General features: G+C 36.7%; 1 protein-coding gene across 2 annotated transcripts in view; it reads left to right on the forward strand.

The window, feature by feature from the left end:
• The first annotated feature begins 11,798 nt into the window (after positions 1 to 11,798).
• Positions 11,799 to 21,397, forward strand: part of LOC149286988 (fibrillin-2-like) — a 59,823-nt gene continuing 50,224 nt past the window's right edge. For both annotated transcript variants that reach the window (XM_089493592.1, XM_089493593.1), the window contains exons 1-3: positions 11,799 to 11,874; positions 13,767 to 13,865; positions 19,895 to 19,990. In XM_089493592.1, coding sequence (XP_089349718.1) covers positions 19,897 to 19,990 — 94 coding nt within the window. In that variant the 5' untranslated portion in view covers positions 11,799 to 11,874; positions 13,767 to 13,865; positions 19,895 to 19,896. The remainder of the gene's footprint in view (positions 11,875 to 13,766; positions 13,866 to 19,894; positions 19,991 to 21,397) is intronic.

Genomic DNA, 21,397 nt, shown 5'->3' on the forward strand with positions numbered 1-21,397 from the left:
AAAAGCAAATTCTCTTTAATTATTCATTTTATTTACCATTATATGTTTTGAAGTGTGTTCAAATAAGGTTTGCATCAATCGACAATGATGACAACACAAATTAGAGGATAAAAATCAGTAAAAAGTGGAAAGGAATCATCTTACATTGTTGCAAAACAAGGTTACACAAGCAGGGTTCCCATGTTGTCTAAAATTAGTTTGAGAACTCATGAAACTAAGCCTTGTAGAGGCTTCACACACAATATTGCCAATATTGTCCACAAGGGGGGAATACTAAATGTGACTGCATACTGTAGTGTAGATGGTGGTAATGGAAATTGGGGATTACTCTCTGAACATTCTATGGCAATAGAAAAAATGGGAATTGTTTTGTGCACTTTAATGTTCTTGTCTGAATTCAGAAGTATCATAATAACAGGAAAGGACACCATAATTGTGTGTAATATTACATGTGTGGTCTGATTGACCTGCTGCTGACACGATTAATAATTTACAAAGTTTAGCATTACTGGCTATACTATATGAAAACTGATAGCATTTTAAATGTTTGTAATCAGCATTATTAAATGTGTGCCTCACTTTGCTTGATTCCAGTTCTATGTAAAAATGTTATAGTTTAATATTTTGCATATTTTGTAGAATTGCTGTTGCTTTTGCAAGTGTGGATAGAACATAGATCTGTGCAGATAGCAACAACATGTTTTATTATATATTAAATATGATCTTGTCTCACAACCATATGGAACATAATTTAATGGCAGATAAAAAGCCATTCAAAGCCACTTAGTTCGCCCATTTTCATGCTGTAAAAACCTTAAACCTTATTCGATCCTTGGTCTTCATCAAACATTTGCTCACAATTAGATCTTTGGTCTTATCCCAAACTTTATTAGCATCTATCACTTCTGCTGGGAGGCTGATCTACCACCCTCCCAGTGACGTAAGACTAGCTCACATTAGGCTTACATTATTATCTAAGCATCTGATACTCTAGCTTTACTCTTTGCCAGTGTAAGCGTGTAGTTGCATTTTTTTTTACGTCTACTACTTTAAGTCACCAAAAATCTACAATGATTCTTAATTTAGGTAAGCTTTTTGCCTATATAGGATAATAAGAAATGCTATGGGAGTAAAAAGTTTGGGTGTATGGGTTATAATATGGGCTATAGTATAAGTAACTATAATTATAAAAATGATAATGAATTTTCATTGTTTTTTTACCTTTTGAAGGAGAGCGACGGGACAGGGAATCTCAATGCTCAGGACATTTTCCTGTCTCCCATCACCTAGGCAGAAGTGAAAGGTAAAGTGGGAGAGTGGTCACACTCAATAGTGTGATTCTTGAGCCCCTACCAACATGGGGGTTATATGGCTGGCTAAGTTTATGCTGGGATGTACAGCACTGTGGTATGTGGAGCAAGCCCGGGCCCAACTCGAACATGGAGATCTACAAGTCGACCGGTTTGAAGAGAAAACCAGAGTAAGAAGGAGAGGACAAGACACACTCAGGGGGTATGTTGCATCTAGGTTTGATATTTACTAATGCCATTTTTCTGATCTATGAAAAACTGTATATTGTAGGAGTTACAGGGTCTAGCACTATCGAACCTCAGAAGTATTTTGTTTTTAAATATAAAGGCACAGGTGGAGGAAACTATGGATATTATGTTGCATCTACATGAAGATGTGGCAGGATATTTCTAGAAACTTATGGTGTTTATTAGTAGAGATACTAGCTTACAAAAGAGGAAGGTGATTTTATTTGTTGGCAGGAGATGGCACATGCAAGAGTTTTTACTTAGGCAATGTACATGAATGGGTTGCCTCATTGCTTCTGGTCATTAAAATAAGGAATTGGAAGAAGTTCTCAAATGTAGAATTATTTTACCTCCTCGAAATGAAGGTCATTACTACATTCCTTATAAGAGCCGAGGCAGTGATAATCATTATCTCGCGGTTCAGCTGTTGTTGAACCTAAATTCAAGAAATCACCGACAACCAGTCGGCTGGTTAATAAGTTGGGAATTTTAGTTTATCTTATCAACAGCTGGAGAGCTACCTGTTGGTTGTCATTGGTTTAAATCTCTTAGTGTCAATTTACCCCATAAATCCATATGAAATAAGATTGCTTTTCCTACTTCAAAAGAAAATGTGCCTCTACCCTACATACAGAATTTTTATGTACACCTGTTTTGAAAAAAAACTCTGCCACTCTAATAAAATCATACCAGTTCACCATGGTTTTCCAGCGAGAGTGCCAAAAAGACGTCTAATGCTGGGAAGAATGGTTCCTTCCCAGGGAGGCTGTTAAACACCAGTAATGTAAGCAGTCATCACACCTGGAAAGAGTTATACAAGAATGAGGAATTTAGGAGAAATTAGGGTGTAACAGAGTGGGTAATATACTGGATTTTTGTTTTCACTGCCACTAGCGTATTGAATAATGAGGATGGTATCTAGCCATTCTGTAGACATCAAACAGAACCTGTATAATATGTCTGGTTGCAGCCCAGAAGGGCATTTATAATCATGACTTATTTGTTAACAACCATTTTTTTGTCACATCAAGACGCAAACGTGTAAACAATATTGTATTAGAAATGTTCACTCATTAAAATACATCCTGACAAAGTCTGACACCACTTACTTATGATGACACTCAGTTGACAGAGGAATTGCTGATATCAGTGGGAATCTCGTAATTCCTACTGAATAAATCCAATATCTCTGCTCATCTGTCCAGATGATTACAATCAGCTCAAAATCTGATTATTTGTCACTGATGTCCTTCTTTATTAAAAATAGCAGCATTAATCTGTGAGAGCTGGAAAAAGTATCGTATTCATACAAAGAAGGTTTACTTTTTAATTAAAAAGTCTTTGGCGATCTGATGGCAGGAAAGCTCTGTGAATTATGGGATGTAATTCTATACTTTCTGTGAGGTAATAATCAAGTCACTTATTCTTCACATGTGTTGTTTTAACCACCAGATGTAAGAGAGTGTGACAGGGGGCTGGGCAAGAATCCATCTTACAAGCCCCAAGACTGTTAGTATGCATGGCTAATTGAGGTTTCTCCTGAGGCTATTGGATCCAAGCAGATGCTCCTGTCCTCTGATCATGAGAAAAAAAAACCTTAAATGCTTTTAAATTCCTTCTCCTTTAGCAAGGTGATGATCTAAGGGAAGTCAGCAACTTACAAAGCAACTACTATATATATGTGTCAGGCATGCTCATGTGGCTGTGTTACTGTATGCTTCGTTTTTACTTAGCAAAAAATTGGCAAAGTGTAGTCACATTTGCACTCAACCCCCCGGATTTTCTCCCCTTGTGTCAGAGCTAAGGACCAAGTAAGATAAGGCACCAGAAATATACCATATATATGGTAAACATGTTTAGGAGTTACTTCTATAGATTATATATTGTTTTTATATATATAAATAGAAAGAGAGATTGCGGGTTCGAGAGACTCAAAATATGTTATGGTGTGGACAAAAAGTTGGGAACTAAGTAAGCATTGCCAAACATTAACATCCACCAGGCAAACCTAAAGATATAGAAAGAGAGAGAGAGAGAGAGAGAAAAAGGGAGAGAGAGAGAGAGAGATGCTATAACACATGTAGGTATAGCTAAATCAGCAGAAACATATACATGGTTGACATTTAGGAACTAGTGTAGATTACATGAGTAGGATGGAGACAGGGATCCTCCTCCCATGTTCCATAAACAATAAAGGGAGTCTGCTATATGTCACCACGTACTCTTTTATTTGACACCAATGGCTTAGTAAAGCCCATACTTGCCAACTAACAAAGTTTCCAGATTATGGAATCCGGGACTCGATATATTGCTTTAACCCAGGCCAGAAATAATTATATCTTATTGATTGTTAGCAGAACTTATATGCTATATTTAGGGCCTGGTACTTGACCAGAAACTAATATCTAAATATTGAACTTGCATACAAATACTAAAACATATTTTATATGATGTACCTTCCATGTAAATTTTGTTTTATTTTTTGGGGACATATACATGTTTAGCAAGGGCCACTGCTCATGGAGACATTAACAGTGATTAAGTCATAAGAGAACAGCCTCCCAGTGACCTATACATAATTTCTTATATTACTCACTCTCCTTATATTGCTCAATGCGTGTAGTGACCAGCTTCTTAGATGTCAGCTGACATGATGGGGTTTTTACATCGGGTTTTTAAGGATTCAATTGCATGCATTAACACATTCCACAAAAATCAACTAACTATTTGAAATTGAAAGGTACTTGCTGTCATCAATCTTCCTCATGAAAAGCTTCATCTGGTTGCATTATGAGGTCAATACGTTAAAAAGAACAATTAGTTGTACTTGCTCCCTCTAGACAAAAACAGCTGAATGAATTTTACTGGCCTATAATTATTGAGATCAAGGTGTTAGAATAGTGTTGCTTTAGGTAATGTTTTCTGAAAATTGTTATATTAGGTTGTATGTGAAATCTGTGTTTACTTATTTATATCCTTGGTAAAAGTATGAATTATTTATAGTGGCTATTTACCTAATTTATCATTCTGGCTTTTTTTCATTGGAAATCTTAACTAATTCTTGCTTCATACACAAAAAAAAAATTAATGAAGATATTCTACAAAAGTAAGTTGTTGAATGCACATATGTTTAAGTCTGCAAAACAGAAAACAAAGAATGTGATAATGGTGTATATTATGCATTAAAATAACATATTTAACAACATCAATGTATTAAAACAAGACAGTTGTACTTCCAGGCATGGTTATATGTATTAATAATGTCAGAAACAAAGAGACTTCTACATAGTGGCTTTTTGTACATTTTGGTAGCCAATTTGTGGATACACTGTTTAATATATTACTTGTTACTAGTTGTTATGAATCCTCTCTGTTTGTGTGAATGAAGATGGATTTTCTGGATGTTCGCCTTGCAATCCTAAACCCTACTTCTTTTCAGGAAGTCTCTAACTTTATATCTGTGAAGGGAAATGGTGAAAATTGGAACAATAGTGCTAAAATGGAGTATTCCCTCCAGACGGGTGACTGTTGAAATACTTTCTCTAAAACTACAAGCCACTTAGTCTAACCTTACAGGAAACGGCAGTGGTGATGGGGTCAAAAGGACTGGGGGCGAAAGTAAGTGAGAGAGTGATAATGCCTTGAAGGACCAAAAACAAGAAGTCCTTCCAGGGTTTATAACTTGAAATGCCATGGGAACAAGTAATAGTTTGTACTTAAAAAGCACATGCCTGAACCCATTCAGTAGTGTATTCCAAACTTTTGATTTTGTCTTGTGTTTGTGCTTAGATATAAATTCAATAGAGTTTGTAGGATAACTACACAAAATAAAAGTGGAACAACACAAGCAAAAAAACTAGGATTTGCTTTAGAGAAAATCGCACCCTGGTTGAACATTAGCTTATACAAGACACTATGCAAGTAACGTAACATTCACTGCACCAAAATGGGATTATTTGTAGATATGCCAAGAGATTATGCCAGACACCAATTCTAGACATATGCGCATCATCAGGTGATGCAGGAAAGGGACACCGAAGAGTCTTCATTAAACCTTCATTAATCTCTACTCCTGTAACTTTCACAAAAGAAAATTCCTCTGATGCCCAACCGATTAATGTGACTAAACATAAAGTCCTTTTTACACAAGAACAACAGAATCTGTGTGGCATCATTAATTTATTATTTAAATATACAAACAATGCTATCATCAGAGCTGTGCACTAGATCTGCCACTTTCTATGTATTACACCAACAACTTCCAAGTGAACCAGTCAGGTTTTCTTTGCCGCTGTAGAATGTCTAGCCTCGCAGTATTTACTTTGTAAACGACCCAGCTCTGTTCTTGTTATAATCTGCACATTCAGTAAATTATCAGCAATATTCTATTTTACTTGGGTCTCGAGATCAAAGCATTTCAATGAATAGCCAAAGAGTTGGAGAAACCTTACTAAATTTATGTGTTTATGTTGTCTTTCTACATCTTACCAAGAAGCCTATTCTGTTCTAATTCTTTTCCGTGATGTGGTTAATACTTTTTTTGGTCTTCTTTCAATGGTCCCGACATAGATTTTAGTTTGTCTAACATTTCTTATTTTAAGCCCAGGCACATTTAGGAAAGAAAAGTACATGTCTCTAGAAATTACCCAAACAAGATAAACTCCTGTACGTTTTAAACCATTAAATCACATGGTTAGACACCCATGATGGTCAGGCTGACAAGGGGGCAGGAGGGAAATTGCACCCTGGGCTGCTATGAATTGGAGGTACAATTGGATTGGCCTGTAAATCCTCAAAAGTATTACATCAGTATTACACCATATAAATTATCAGAAAAATTAAAAGGCATTGTACATTTGTATAGAAATCTTTTGTAATACTTAGTATTAACAATGCAATAAATAATCTCTGTATTAGTTGTGAGTCAGCGTGGGCTGTTTCATTTCGGTTGTTTAGTAATTGAGGAATGAGCAGAGTTAGAGTGTGAAGCAAGGCATAATTCATAGACCTTTGAATTAAATATATATATAGATATCTTTTTCTTACATTAAGCAAGCCTGAAGATTTTCACCGCCATATTGAGAGTGAACAAAAGAGAAGAAGCAGGAGGTTTTTTTATATAGTGTCTCCTAGCATAGGAAAATTCTTTACCTCATTTAAATACTTCAAGATTTGATGTCTGGCTAAACACATTACAGGACTCTTAAATTGTGAAGTATTTCTGCAAAATATTTTGCTAATCAGCTCCCCAAAGCCTCTGAGGCCTTTGAAGTCAATGAACAAGTCTGGGCAAGCTTTAACATCCATGCCCAGAAGCTATGGGAGAAGAGGGCCAGACACAGCTGTTTCACTCAGACCTATAATTTCCACTGGGACGATTGCGTGTGCTGATATTCATACATGCCTGGAAAGTCCTTAGTCACGTAACCGTTGCCAATTACTAGAAATAATGTGTACTAACTAATGACACAAAGGAGAAGAAGATGTGGAACAGTAACCACATCCAGCTTCAAATCATTTTTAGCGTAAGGATGGGCTTAGATGCTATAAATAAAATGATATATATATATATATAATAGAAGGCTATTTGGAGAAATATAGCGAATATAAATTCCTGTCATGAATATATAAAACATTGAAAAAGTGCAGTTTTCTCTCCTTGACCACTTGAGTATATACACACATGAATATACAAAGGGATATGTGCTTACTACCACAGAGAAAAAAATAATACGTACATAATAAATACACATGTGGTGCTAAACGTCATCCATAAGTACTGACTGTTCCTCACCAGTGCATATACACTCCCACCCATATGTGTCCTCAATTAGTGGGGCCTTGCTTGGTCTGCTTGTCTATACTACGATCATTGCAGGCTGCACAATGCAACTTATGATAGATTTCCAAGACCCATCATACTCTCAGAATAAAATGCCCGGTATGAAAGACGGATTTGGGGATTCTAGGACTGTCCCTGACAGTTCTGGATGCATGGTCACCCTAGCAATGCTACTTGGCATAATTCCATGTGGCTATCTAGTCCCCACATAATTTAAAAGGCAATGGTAGGAATCCTTTTTCTAGTAAAGTCAAAGTTATTTTATTTTTTATACGGTCAGTTATACAGTCGATATGTTAAGTGTGACGTAAAATCGGCTTTTCTTTCTTATTCTAGACTATTAATGGACCACAGAACATCCCCTATTTTATTATTTGCTGTGTAACTGTATATGTCTACCAAATTTGCCTTTCATTATAGCAATATAATAAAGATTTGTATATAAGGGCATTAAGGGCATTTGTTTATAGCGTATTTCAGAAACAAATGATCATGTATTGAGAAATATTCTTTATACTAATAATATTTACTAATTCAGATACAAAACCAGGAATCCACAAACATAATCAAGGGCAGAACTTATGTTCCTGCATAGCAGGATGTTTATAATAAAAACATGTGAGCTTCAGAAGAGTTAGAGGTAGTTTATCTTGAGTGTGGGCCTTATGGATATTGGCGCACAGATGTGAAGCTGTGTCTGTGATCATATCGGTCTTACAAAAGAGATGTGGGTAAAAGATCAACACCAAGTGAGCCTTTGAAGATGAGGTCCGTGTCCTCCTCTATGTTTGCAGAACTCTCTGCACAATGACATCAAAGCAAGAAACAAGCAGCTACCAAGTGGCGGTGTAGAAAACAGCATAATGGTATTTCCTTCACCCATGAAAAATGATGTTGCCTGAACCAGCAGCAATCATCAACTTAACAGTACTGAAAATCCACTGTAAAATTCCGATTGCTGGTGGGATTGCTGGTGGGATGAAAGGGCTCACACATTTGCTGGTAAAGATTCTAGGATTCCCCCTTGCTCTACCCTGGAGGTGGCACATATAACTTTGAATTCTGGTAATTTACTAGATAATAGATACCATAGTTAAGTACTTGGATCTCATACATATTTATCTAACCCATACATCTTGTCATACTGAGCCCATAAATCATGGCACATGGCTGGCAAGGCAGACATCTTTTTTGTCTTACTGTGAAGAACCACAACAGGTGTCTTTAAAGCCTTTGAGCATTATACTGAGATTCCTCAAAATTACTTAAAAGATGGAGTTGATAGTATATTCCCTAGGGATTCATTTATACGCTTGGCATGCATCATGAAAAAGAAAAAAAAAATGACATGCGCCACATGAACTATAATAAATCACTGTTGGTGTTTCTTTTAAGACGGGACAAAATATTTGAATTTTCAACCCTAAAACAAAAATAACTAATTAAAATAATGTAATTGTTCTTTGGCTCTTGGGATTAATCAGCATACATCTCAGGGGGTCACTTTTCTTTCTTAAAACCGTGCTTACATTTTTAACTTGGAGTGTTATAACTGGAAGTCCTCGTTTGAACTCTGTCTCAAAGTATTCACACATAAATCATGCCTTTATTATAGGTCTGATCCCAAGTTACATCATGACAGATACAGACATAAATCATTTTGTTGTTTCCTTACTATGTTCTCAAGCACTAACAATAACTTTGTCCCATATCTGTTTGCACAGCCTCGCTGTACTGTATTATTATGGATGTGCTCAACTTTTCCTGGACGCTAGCAACACGCAGGCTCCATCTGTCTATCATACAGCAGAACACATTGCAGAAACCGGGGAGTCATTATTTAGGGAGTCATTATTGCAATTGTTTGTGTGTGAGTGCACAAGCTATTGTTTCTAAGGTAGTTATGGAAAAAATCAAAACACTAAATAATAGGGTAAGCGTTTATTTTAAATTAAATGTGAATACAGTGCAATCCATGGAATTTCCAGTGGTGTCTTGGGTTGTTGCGCAAATATTTTAAACATTAGAAAAGAGTCATTGTGATTTTGCAATGTTAAAGTGATATAATGTAGCTTAGCACAAAGCAGATTTTAAGTGAAAGTAGGCATCTCAGAAGCATATCATTGTTATATGCCTGCAGTCATCACAATAAATAGGATAGCATAATAGCTGTCATCTAAGATTCCCAAAACTGGAGTAGATTAACCCTGTCCTCCAGGGCTGTAAACATAACGAAGGGTAATAAACATATCAGGGTTTCAAGATTCCTCTAATTAGCATTTAATTGCACAATTACCATTGCACATTACACATCAATACATTTGTCTATACTTACCACTCAAGTCAGCTATCATCCTTGGTGGTATAAGTGGCCAGTAATCCATATGTGATCAGATGTGATGATATTCCCTAGTTTACGTAGGGTTCTTCTTCTTTCTGCTTCATTTGCTTCCCCTGGGTCGGGGGAAACATGGCTAGTTGTACACAGGGTCATGACTAAAGCCCTCTAAACATTACCCAGGAGGCCTGGTAATCAATTGTGATACCCAAAACCATTAGGGCAAAACCAGATAGAGCCTATGCATATAAACAGGATTTGTTGGCAGATAAGAACCATTTGTCCCATCTAGTCTGCCCATTTTTCCTGATGTAAGGGACTCAAATCCCTATCAGCCATTGGTCTGGTCTCATAGAGAGGATAGCGTTATGTCTGTTCCATGCATGTTTAAATTCCCTCACTGTATTAGCCTCCACTATTTCTGCTGGGAAACTGTTCTATTTATCTATCACTCTCTCAGTGAAGTTGAAGTTCCTTATATCTAAGCCTCTGACTCTCTAATTGTACACAATGTATGCGAGGCCTAGCCAGAGATCTGTTAAGTGGCATAATCACCTCCCTCTTCCTGCTACTGATGTCTCTTGCTATACAACTCAGCACGCTGCTTGTTTTTTAATTGCATTGCTTACCTTAGTCAGCAGAAATAAATACTCCTAAATTCTCTCTTCCTTTGTCACTAACAGAATAGTGTCGCCAATGATATTTCTGCTTTTGCATTTTTACATCCCAAGTGCATTGTTTTACATTTATCAACATTAAACTGCAGCTGCCAAACTCTCCACCATTCTTCTAATTTACCATTGGCAGTAGCTCCTGCATTTCGTTAGTGGCTTGTGCGGCTTTTTTGTCAAGCCCTGTTGTAAATGCATCTCTGTAGATTTTATTTGGACAGTTTTCATTGTGTGTAATTATACAGTTAATTGAATACAGACAAAATACTGAATATCCATACGCATGTACTGTTAAAGGACTGCAATCATATGATTTAATATAAATTGCTGAAAATGGTGAACAAAACATATTTTTTTGCATTGTCACGTGTTCTTTAGTGAGAAGTGAGATAATGAATGGCTTGACTCATGGTCTCTGTTTTTCACCTTCAGTGAGCAGATCTAGGAATAGGAAGAAAAAAGTTGTTTTGTTTCAAAAGAGGGACCAAGCTGGTCCTTCTTTTACCCACTACAGTGACACTCATCAGGGATGCATAGTATACAGTAGGATTAACTACGGGCGGGATGTGGCAGTGGCCTGGGGTGGAACAGGGAGCAGGTCGAACAAGAACAGTCTGCACATCTTTAAAATAGTGTAAGAGTTTGGTAAGGATTGCAGAATGTTTTAGTTACTCCGCTAAGCCTTGGCTGTTACTATCCAGCTCTGGGAATTTTACCCTGGCGTTTGTAAATTGGTCGAATTTGGCAGATCTGTGTGAATTCCACAGAAAACTTATCCAAATAGTTTGAGATAAAAATATTTACTGTACCAATAAAGATTTGATCTAGCCAATACAAAAAAAAGACAAAAGCTAGTAATGGGTTTCCTGCACATTATTTTGGGTAAATGCATGTAAAAACCATAACGATACATAGTAGCTTTAAAGGATTTTGGATATATATATAAATATATATATAGTTCATGCAGGTACCGCTACTTTCTACAGCTACACACTTACCCTCCGAAAGCAAACACACTACTTGTATCATTGATGGGTTCTTGGTAAACTAGATGTGAGACTGTCAGGTGTCTCATTTATAGTGATGCGATGTATGTGATGGCATCAATGTTTTTGAAAAGCTTTCCCGCGTTCAATGTGCTTCTGGTCTTCATTACTTCTGGATTAAGCTGCTTGTCTTGCTCATAGCTTTGAAAGTCCCCACCCTGGCTCTGATTTACTTCTATGTGCAAAGATGGGTTGGCATGGGATATTGGCAGTAGACAAAAATACCATTTCATATTTAATTTAAGAAGGACAATACTGGAACATTATAGATTATGGTACGAAATGATTTTTACAACCCAGAGCCAACAAGGCCAACAGCTGTTTATTGACTAGTTTTTTTCTTTTTTCTGTTTTAGGCCTAATGTTTGTGGCTCCAGATTTCACTCATATTGTTGTCCAGGCTGGAAAACGTTACCAGGAGGAAACCAGTGTATTGTTCGTAAGTATGAATTTGTTTATCTTCTAAAACTGTGGAAATTGGTCTTCAGTCCTTCACCTTTCTCTCACCACATGTAATACAGATGTGTAGTGGCAATATAGAAAGCTGCTATTTTTATTTATATAAACCCTGGACAAAGCTTTGAAATCAATAAAGGTTGCTTTTGTTCCCTTACAGAGTGTTCCAAACTTCACTGGCCTTCTTAATTGGTACATTCACTGGTACAGAGCCTTCCAAACATCACACCCACTGTTCCTCACATATAATGTTTCCAAGTTTCACAGGGCTCTTCTTCACATATACAAAGCTTTCCAAACCTCACAGGTCTGTCCTTATGTATAGAATTTAGAATTGCATAGCAGAACCGAGCTTAGTGCTGTATTAACTTGCGCCAGCTGATTTTACTTTAATGATCCATTTCAGACGTCTGTTCCCCATCCCAGAGAATTGATGTCATGGGACCCGAAAGCAGGGTGGTCTTAACTTTCTTGATTTAAAAAAAAAAAGAATAGCAGACTTTTTCATTATTTCACAGTTCTTACATGAAGCAACCAAGTGGGGCCTCAAAGTTGAATTCTTTAATGTTGTGGCATCCAAGGTCATCAGCACAGCACATTGTCCTCTGCTCCTCCATAGAGTTACTAGTAATACCTCATATGTAACTGTTTATTTGAGACAGGGTCTTATATGGGAAATATTTGTGTAACGGGCCCAGGGGATGGTTTTTTGAACTGTGCTTATGCAGGTGTTAAGTTAGCTTCAAATTCTCAGAAGGTTCAGTTGACACGTGTAATCACTTTAAAACAGTGTTTGATTTAAACTTAGCCACTAGGACTGGTATTTTTTTTTCACAATTTAACTTTTGTTTTAATCAATCTCAAGATAATTGTAAATCAAATTAATCAGGTGCGTGGAACAAGAGAGTTGTGGAACTAAAAGGATACAAAGAAATAAAACCAGAATAATTCAACATGAAATATGCACTTTAATGCATATGATAGCTAAAAGAAGGAGATATACTGTGCTCTACAATGTAAACTAATATCAAAAACTTAATATCCCTCATTACATATTTGCAGATTGTGCTCAATTTAATAATACAGAGCACATTTTAAAGATCAGCCTATGGTTACAGGACAATGTTGGAGGGGTTGTGAGGAACTAGGTTTGTTCTTATATGCGGTGGCTCATAAATCTTTACAGAATTTGTGGTCCACTATATTTGCAGTTATCTGTTATCCCAATTACAAGTTTCGGTAAAGATAGCAATTTTGGGAATACTGCCACAGGAGAACTATGTTTTGTATGTGTACGTGGAATGAAAATTTCTGAAAATGTTGTGGTTCGGTTTTCGTGTGTAACAGCCCATATTATGTGAAAGTGGAAATAAACATACATACATGGGGGGGGGGGGAATGAAGCTCAATGCCAAATGGAATATGTAGAGAATGAAGCAATTAACTACACTGTATAAGTAAAACATACACATACCGCCAGAGTGGAGCATAAATAAAACTTTATTCTGTATATATTACTTGCGGAGTTCCAGCTTAACTTGTTTTCTGGGTGCGTGTTGGTTGTTTATGGAGACGTCCCCTGGGGTATTTGCTCCAGGATATGCTAACTAGTAGACATTTGAGTAGCCTCCGCATTTAATTTCATCAATAACACTAGGAGACACACATACTGTGTACATCCCAGTTGCATTACTGGTTAAAATAATTAAAAGAGCAATTTTCCTGAAGCAAGACATGCTGTTGCTGGAAAAAGTGGGCAAAGCTTTGTTCACATAAAAGACTCATTAAAAGCTAGAGTGTAACTTTAATTCACAGTATGTTACAACCACTTTGGACACTTTCTGAATTATCTATCTCTATCCTTTTTTCATTTAGCGATTTGCCGGAACTCTTGTGGAGATGGGTTTTGTTCAAGGCCCAACCTGTGTACCTGTTCTAATGGACAGCTGTCTTCAACCTGCGGGGCTGGTGCAGGTAAGAACTGAATGCAGTAATGCACACTGTAATCAACATATAAATGAATCAGACACATTCAGATAAACTCGGTTAAATGCCTGGGTATACAGTTACATTTAATTTTTTTCCATTGAAATGGTGGCTGTGGTCTGTGGTTTACATTGTTCTTGAATAAAAGGCACTTCTTAGCAAAGGCATGTGGCCACATGGCTGTTTCCCAGCAATACATTTAAAAAAATTGCACAGCACAAACATACAAACTGTAGCCACAAATTAAAGGAGTGTTGCTTTGGGAAGACACTGATACGAATTTGCCGCTTCCAATGTCCCCCGGCTATTTGCCATGAGTGCTGGCTCTGTGAACACTGTGGGGTTGGGGGTTTGTTCAGGCCCCTGTATGCTTGCATGGAAAGTGTTCCTGTTGATTTTCATAGGATAGGTTTCCTGACACTGAATGGTTGCTTCAAGCAGCCAATCAGTGGCAAGAAATGTTGCAGCACGGAGAGGACAGCTACTCCTGCTGAGCTGCATCTTAGGTCTTTTTTTATTTTCCTTTCTGATGAATAAGCTCGTTTGAGCAGCGCCCTCCTCACCTGTTGTCTCTGTAAGTCAAATTGTTATGTTACATACTACTTGTTATGTCCTGTCCAGCCATTGTACAGCGCTATGGAATTTGATGGCACTATATAAAACAATAAATAATAATAAAAATAAATGAATATGTATTAAAATACTCACAGAGTACTTTAATATGTATTTTTCTTTAGTAGCGCTGTCAAGGACATTAAAACACAAATTGCAGCTAATTTTCTATGGACTCCATGCATATTGTGCATGCTTTCCCTTTTTTCTACTAACTCTAGTATTTCTGCTGTTTATGATATAGTGAAAAAAGCCTTTGGCCCTAGTGAAAGCATTATACTTGGTTTTTGAGCTTGCTATAACAAATGAATTATTGCAACTGTCACGAAAGTTGTGAACAATTATACAGTATTAAAAACTATTATGTAAACCCAAAGAAATTTTACCATTCTCAACTCCCAGGGCAAAATGGCTAGATTATATTTATTTCTTGTATATCCAAGCTGAAAAGTCACTTTTAATCGACTTTAATCGACTTGTTTAATGAAACCCGATTTCTCTTTTCTCTGATTTTTTTTCTCAGACTGAGCTCAGTCTCCCAGTCTGCACTAATTAAATGCATGTTTCTTTTGGCAACAGCTACAGGAGCCTCCAGGAAACACAGAGCGTGCCTTAAGGCAAGATTCAGAGGAAAGGGTCCCCTATGCCCTATCAGGAATGTTAGAAAGCAAAGCAGGAGGGATTTAGCTAATTTGTATTTCTTGGATAACTTAGAGACATTGCTAACTTCTATATTTGGAATGATTTACTCAGTGTAAAGTCAAAATAGCCATTTCTTTATCTGCAGTGACCTTAGTAACTTAATAATATAATGTAGTTGCTGATGTTACAAAATTCTAGCCAACTAGACTAAAGATTACGTTTATCTCTTGCCTGTAGAAAATTGGGACCTGAGGGCCCCATTTTAATATTACCTCTGAGTACACAAGTATTTTTCAGTGGATGTTTCATCATTTTTTTATTATTATTTAGGATCTTACATTAAAAATAACATTCTTTATAGCATGGTCCGGAGAATCAACTCTGCGCAGTACTCAAAGCTAATCAATAATTTTTCCCTATGTCCTAACTAAACCTATTTGGAGTTTAAAATAAACAATATATATTTCAAAATCCCACCTTATGTCAATGCGGTGGGAGCAGCCATCTTAGATTTCTACCAAGTAACACGTATCGTTACATGGTATATAAAATCATATTAAAACATACTCATATGCATATAATATGCATTCTTTCAAAATGAAAAAAAATAAAATAAAAATTAAAGCACCTACCTGACACAGAAGAGGCTGCCCTGTGGCAGCAGCTGCCCTCCTCCTCTGTGGTCTGATTGGCTTCTTGAAATGATTCTTATTGATTGAATGTTTCTCAGCATAGGTGATTTTGAATGAGCATGAGGATACAGCACTTTTCTACAGAAGTACTTAAGTAAAAACGATACTTGTCAGAAACCTTCATTTAGTTCAGACTTGCCTAGGTTTATGATTAGATAAAATAGCATTTGATAGAATGACGTTATATGTGTTTAACTTAATTAACTAAATTTGAAAACCTTTGGTAAGAAGACATTCCAAGCTCTTCATGCATAATTCCTCACTTGAGTCCATTTTGCTCATGGTCAGTGACTGAACTGTGAAATCACACACTTGGCTTGCCTGATTCATATACGGTATTGGAACAACTCCTGAACGAGCTGGCAACATTCAGCCTAGGGGCAATCAAAGTTTAGTAGTCCATTTACTCTGTGGGCCAAAACAAATATGTTAGACAACAAACTAGTGCTCCCCATCTATTATTGTCCAACATATATTCACCAACTGGGACTCTATAAAAGAGTGTCCAAAGGGGGCCAAATGCATATGGAGGATTCTGCACAATTGCCCCAGACATAACATTTTAAAGGAGCCACAAATGAGCCTCTTTAAGGAGCAATGTCTTTCAGAAAGCTATTAGCAAGCTCTACCAAATATTTATTATGTCCTTTTCGGCTTTTTGACTTGTGAGTGACTATCATAGTCGGCCAGGCAGTCAAACATTTATTGTTAACTAGTTTGGTCATTAGTTAGAGAACTCTATGTTGAAAAGGTTGAGAAAGGCCAAGTACAATGTGAATTTTGCCAGTCCTTTGTCCGATTGTCTGATAGCTTAAATATGAATTGTTAACAGTACATTTTGGTCTTACAATTCAAATGAGTGATTAAAAATATTAGTGTCAGTACGCTATAGTTCTGTAGTACTTGGTAGGGGAACTTACATTTGTCAATAGTTCTATTATTGCTATTGCTCTTGGTATTTCTGCACAGCGGTTAAACCAGTGGGATTCTTGAATGTATTCACAATGATTCAGGAAAGGTTTGGCTCAATATCTTTCCATCTACCAAGCCAACTTTTTTTTTTTAAATATATATGTATTTTTTGGAATGTATAAAGAGAGAAGATTATTTTAGTCTTAGAGAAAGTATTGAGCCACAGCTGAACCAACAACCTGTTCTAAACACTTGGGACTTTTTTTTTAATCCTTGCAAACCTCATGTTCTTTTTCCACCGACAATCATGGGAGTAGCTAACAGTGAAGTATTCTGTACTAGTTAAAATTATTTAAAGGAACAGTCCTTGCAAATGAATTGAATAAGTGAATAATTGAATTAGATCAAAAGGAGCTTTAGGTGAATTGATGGGTATTATAATGTAACCTAGAATATCAGTCCAGCCTATGACCAAAAATGGATATTCACAGTTAATATCTTAAATAGGAAATCCACATTCTTCATCTCATTAATTGTACGCCAGTCGGTTTCCAACTGTGCCAAGCTTCCTTTAAAAGTGGGGTGCCAGAATATGACATCATATCTCTACACCAAGTAGTAAGGGCAGTGACTTGAATGGGGCATCAGACAGACATGCCATGAGTAAGGCTCAGGGCAGTGTCAAAGGTAAAAATGCCAGTCAGAGAGGTATACTTACTAAAGAGGGAGTTAAAAGGAGTTGTATATCACAGATTAAACTATGGAGGGCAAGCTCAGCTCTTCTTGCAGAGAAAATAGCCTGGGGTGAAACCACTCTCTTGCTAACTTCTACTTTGGTGATTAAACCATAGAGAATGGCTCCAGACAGCAATTGCCTTTAGTATCATAAGGGATTCTCCTTCCATTGGCCTGATTTTGTAGGTCTGGATTTAAAGCCATAAATAGTGAAGCATCTATAATCGAGTATTTATGGTATTAGCTTTCACCACAGTGGCAGAATAAAATGAAAATAAAGTTCATGCACATCAGGCAGTGGCAAAATAATGTCACCAATGTCTCTCACTTGGAGAACCACAAAGACACTATCTGTATGTTTAAACAACGGATATTTCATTCTATATGCAGTGCACAAAGAACAACTCGTTAGAGGATGAAACACTGTTTCAGCATTTCTAGCCGTTTCCCTCTGAGAATGTCAATGTTTTATAATTTAATTTATTCCATTATTATTGTTCCAGAATCAATGGAGAAGCACGATCACAGGTCACGAACCTGTTAACGATAATAGTTGGCAACTTTAATAATAATAATATTTTGAATCATCAAATAATGTAAGCCCTTGGTAGAAAGGGTTCTTTATATCCAATAGACAAACGTTTTATTGTTTGCTTGATCTCTCTCTCTCAATTACTTGGAAGTGAAATAATGGTCAGGCTAAAACTGGACATGGGTATGACTTGTGAAGAAAATAATCACTGCTGGAAGATACATATCGTATTTATTTTCAGAAAATGTCAGCTACTGATGTCATCATGTTAAATATGTTTCATAGTAATCGATTATTCAGCTACTGAAGTATTTCAATGCTGAACACTTAGTATGTCCACACAGAATCCCTTTGTTTAGATAATTAATTTCAATATATGGATCATGTCATATAGCACTTTCCACTTTGTCCAAGTTTGGAACCATTCATTGTTTTAAAGGTTAATGACCTGAACTGAAGTGCACTGAACTGCAGACAATTTCCTGAGAGAATATAAAAAAAACACTAAAGACAGTATATAGCAGTACTAGAAGTTAACATCACAAGCCTTATAATTGCAACATTTAGACTTAAACATCACTAGACATTGCTACAAGCTAATTGAACCATTAACATCATGTTTTAGATTTATTACTTAGGCCAGTGTTGTCCATCTGGAAGAGCATGGGCCTTTTGTTGCCTTCAGGACTTTTAATATGGAGCCCAGTGTGACACCTAAAATGTTTAATGTATTACATCATAAAAGCAAATGGCTTCAACCCCCTCACCCGATGTTTCTGAATAATGTGCAGACCTCTGTAAAATTAAAGTTAGGCAGCACTGACGAAAACATTAACATATTTCTGTAACAAACAAAATGTTTTTAACAACACGAGAAAACAAAATAAAGTTTATTGTTTATGCTTTCATAAAGCATTCTGCACATCGCTCATGGAAAGACAATGCCAAAACCACATTGTAATGAAAAACATCAAAAATGCATTGGATCAGTCACAAAGAAAAAGACCAAAATCTAAATTAACAAGTTGAATAAAGAATCCTGTGGTATTCATACGCTTGTTAGCATTGAGATAACTTGAGTAAACCCTGGCCGCAAGCCACAGAAAACTTTCATATCACCATGTAACTGCTTCTTAAAAATAAGTAACTGTTTACTTCCATGAACAATTCATGACGAAAGTGTCCCTGAAACGTATTCAGAGTGAAAAATATTTTCCATCGTAGTAAAGGGTTATTAAATCTCAGAATCACGTTAATGTAATATGACCACTTCAACATTCACATAGTATGGCTTTAGCAAAAAGTAAAAACAAACAAACAGCAGTAACAACTGTAGGGGGTGCATATAAATCCAAAGGCCTGTCTATGGTGAAACAGAAAGAAAATTATGACCCATGACATTTGCAGCATACTCAGTGAGAGGTCAAAACATTCCATTATGTTTCCAGCTTTTTTGTTCATTTCCAGATCATTCTTGGGGTCAGCGGACAATGGTTCGCAGCAGCCAATACCATACTGGAATACAGCTGTGGTTTACCCCCTGAGTCCCATATGTCTGTAACCCAAACCCCCTCCTAAAACCAACCTGTTGATTTTATGGTGGGTGTTACTGGGCAAACATAAACCATGTCTATTCATGCCTAAATTTTCCATGGTCAATTTACTGTCTAGATAGAAAACTGTTTAGGTCTTTTTTTTTTGCAAAATGGACTTCCACATGCATTAAAAAATAAAAATACAAATTTGGGGGACTAGACTGTTACTTACAATGAAGTGGGTCACTATGGTTGTTTAATTGTATATCATATATTCTGAACTTTGGTGTAGGTTTGTCAAGTGTGATTGCTGCTTTAGTTGTAACATTTTCTATTCATCTGTCATTCTTTCCTAAGTTATGAACTGCAATGTGCGGTGTATGAATGGTGGCAGCTGTAACGAAGACTCATGTACCTGCCAGAAAGGATACACTGGAACTCACTGTGGACAACGTAAGCATTTAAGTCTTATTTTCTTGAGGGGACAAAGTATATTGTTATTATAAGTTAAATGTGATGAGTAGAATCAGAACATTATTGTATTTTATAGAGAACGTTGTGGTCTCAGATCATGACTTATCGCCTGCTCTGTGTCTCTGTTCAGTTTGTTATCATTCTCCTGTTCTCCCATCTTCACACCCTTCCTTTGAAGAAATGCCAACACTAATAGTTGCCCTTACACATTATCAGTGACATGGATGCTGTCAGCCTTAAGGAGTGGACAAGGCAGATATTCATTAGGAAAGTCAAGACTAAAGAAACAAGTACATGTAGAAGATTAGCTGTACAAATCTTTTCCTGGATGTCATACTATACATTCATAGAGGGATAGTTAAAAGTGTACTGACTTAGTGACTTACGGAGGCACATTATAAGGACTGTGCACACGTTCTTTCGTTGCACAGGGATCTGGATTTTTTTTGTTAAATAGAAGGACATATCTGGCTGTAGAAATAAAGAACCACATACCTCTCTGCAAAGAGTCTCCTAGAATACAGGAAAATAAATAAATAGAATCTTTATTTGAATCTCCTTCTTAAGTATTCTTCCTTCTTTCGATTCCATCTTCTTTCATACAAGCATTAACACTTGCCATCTCAAAGGCATAGGGAGGACCGAGTTAATGGAAAGAAACCGACAAGGAAGGAGATAGCGTGGTATGGCTAGTATGGTAACATTTGTGAAGCAACAATGTACAAACTATTGGGCGGAGCAGGGACAGCAGTGTATTCACTAAAGTAAGCTGTGGGGACATACTATTTTTCATATGACTACCTTAAATATACGTGATCAAGGAGTGTTTCTCCTGGAAAAAATTACTATGTTGGCCAGCATACTGCATAGTTGATGAGGTGAGATGAGATTTTTCATTATTTGTAGTAACCATTCAGTGAATGAAGCTCAAGACAAATGAGAGTTGGCTAGTGACTTAGTCTAGAGAAGACTTGGGAGAGGATTCATAAATAACCCCGAAAACAATCTGTAAAGATTATTTTGAAGCGTATGCCAATAGACACAATGACGTGGTAAATGGAATACCAAGACAGTAGAAGGAAGAGAATATATGGGTTAGTGTGGGTGGCAAGGCCATTTGTTTAAAATTTATGTTTACTTTATGGATGTGTTTTTTGCGGAACACAGAGTAACTCTAAGTTCAGAACCATAAACAGCTTTTGTTGCCTTCTGTGGGAAAATATGATTTCCCTACGACTATTGGGCCTCTGCAGTTGTACTATAAAACTGATGGTTTGGCACACCACAGAGCTTAAAATTACATTGAAATTATACCCTGATTTAAAGCCAGTTAGAAAAGCTCCCAACTGCAATTTGCATTTAATATTAAAATTGGAAGTCTGGATT

Source organism: Sceloporus occidentalis, unplaced genomic scaffold (assembly GCF_023333645.1).
Source record: "Sceloporus occidentalis isolate IW3139 unplaced genomic scaffold, rSceOcc1.0.p SCAF_65, whole genome shotgun sequence".
Classification (NCBI taxonomy): Eukaryota; Metazoa; Chordata; class Lepidosauria; order Squamata; family Phrynosomatidae; genus Sceloporus; species Sceloporus occidentalis.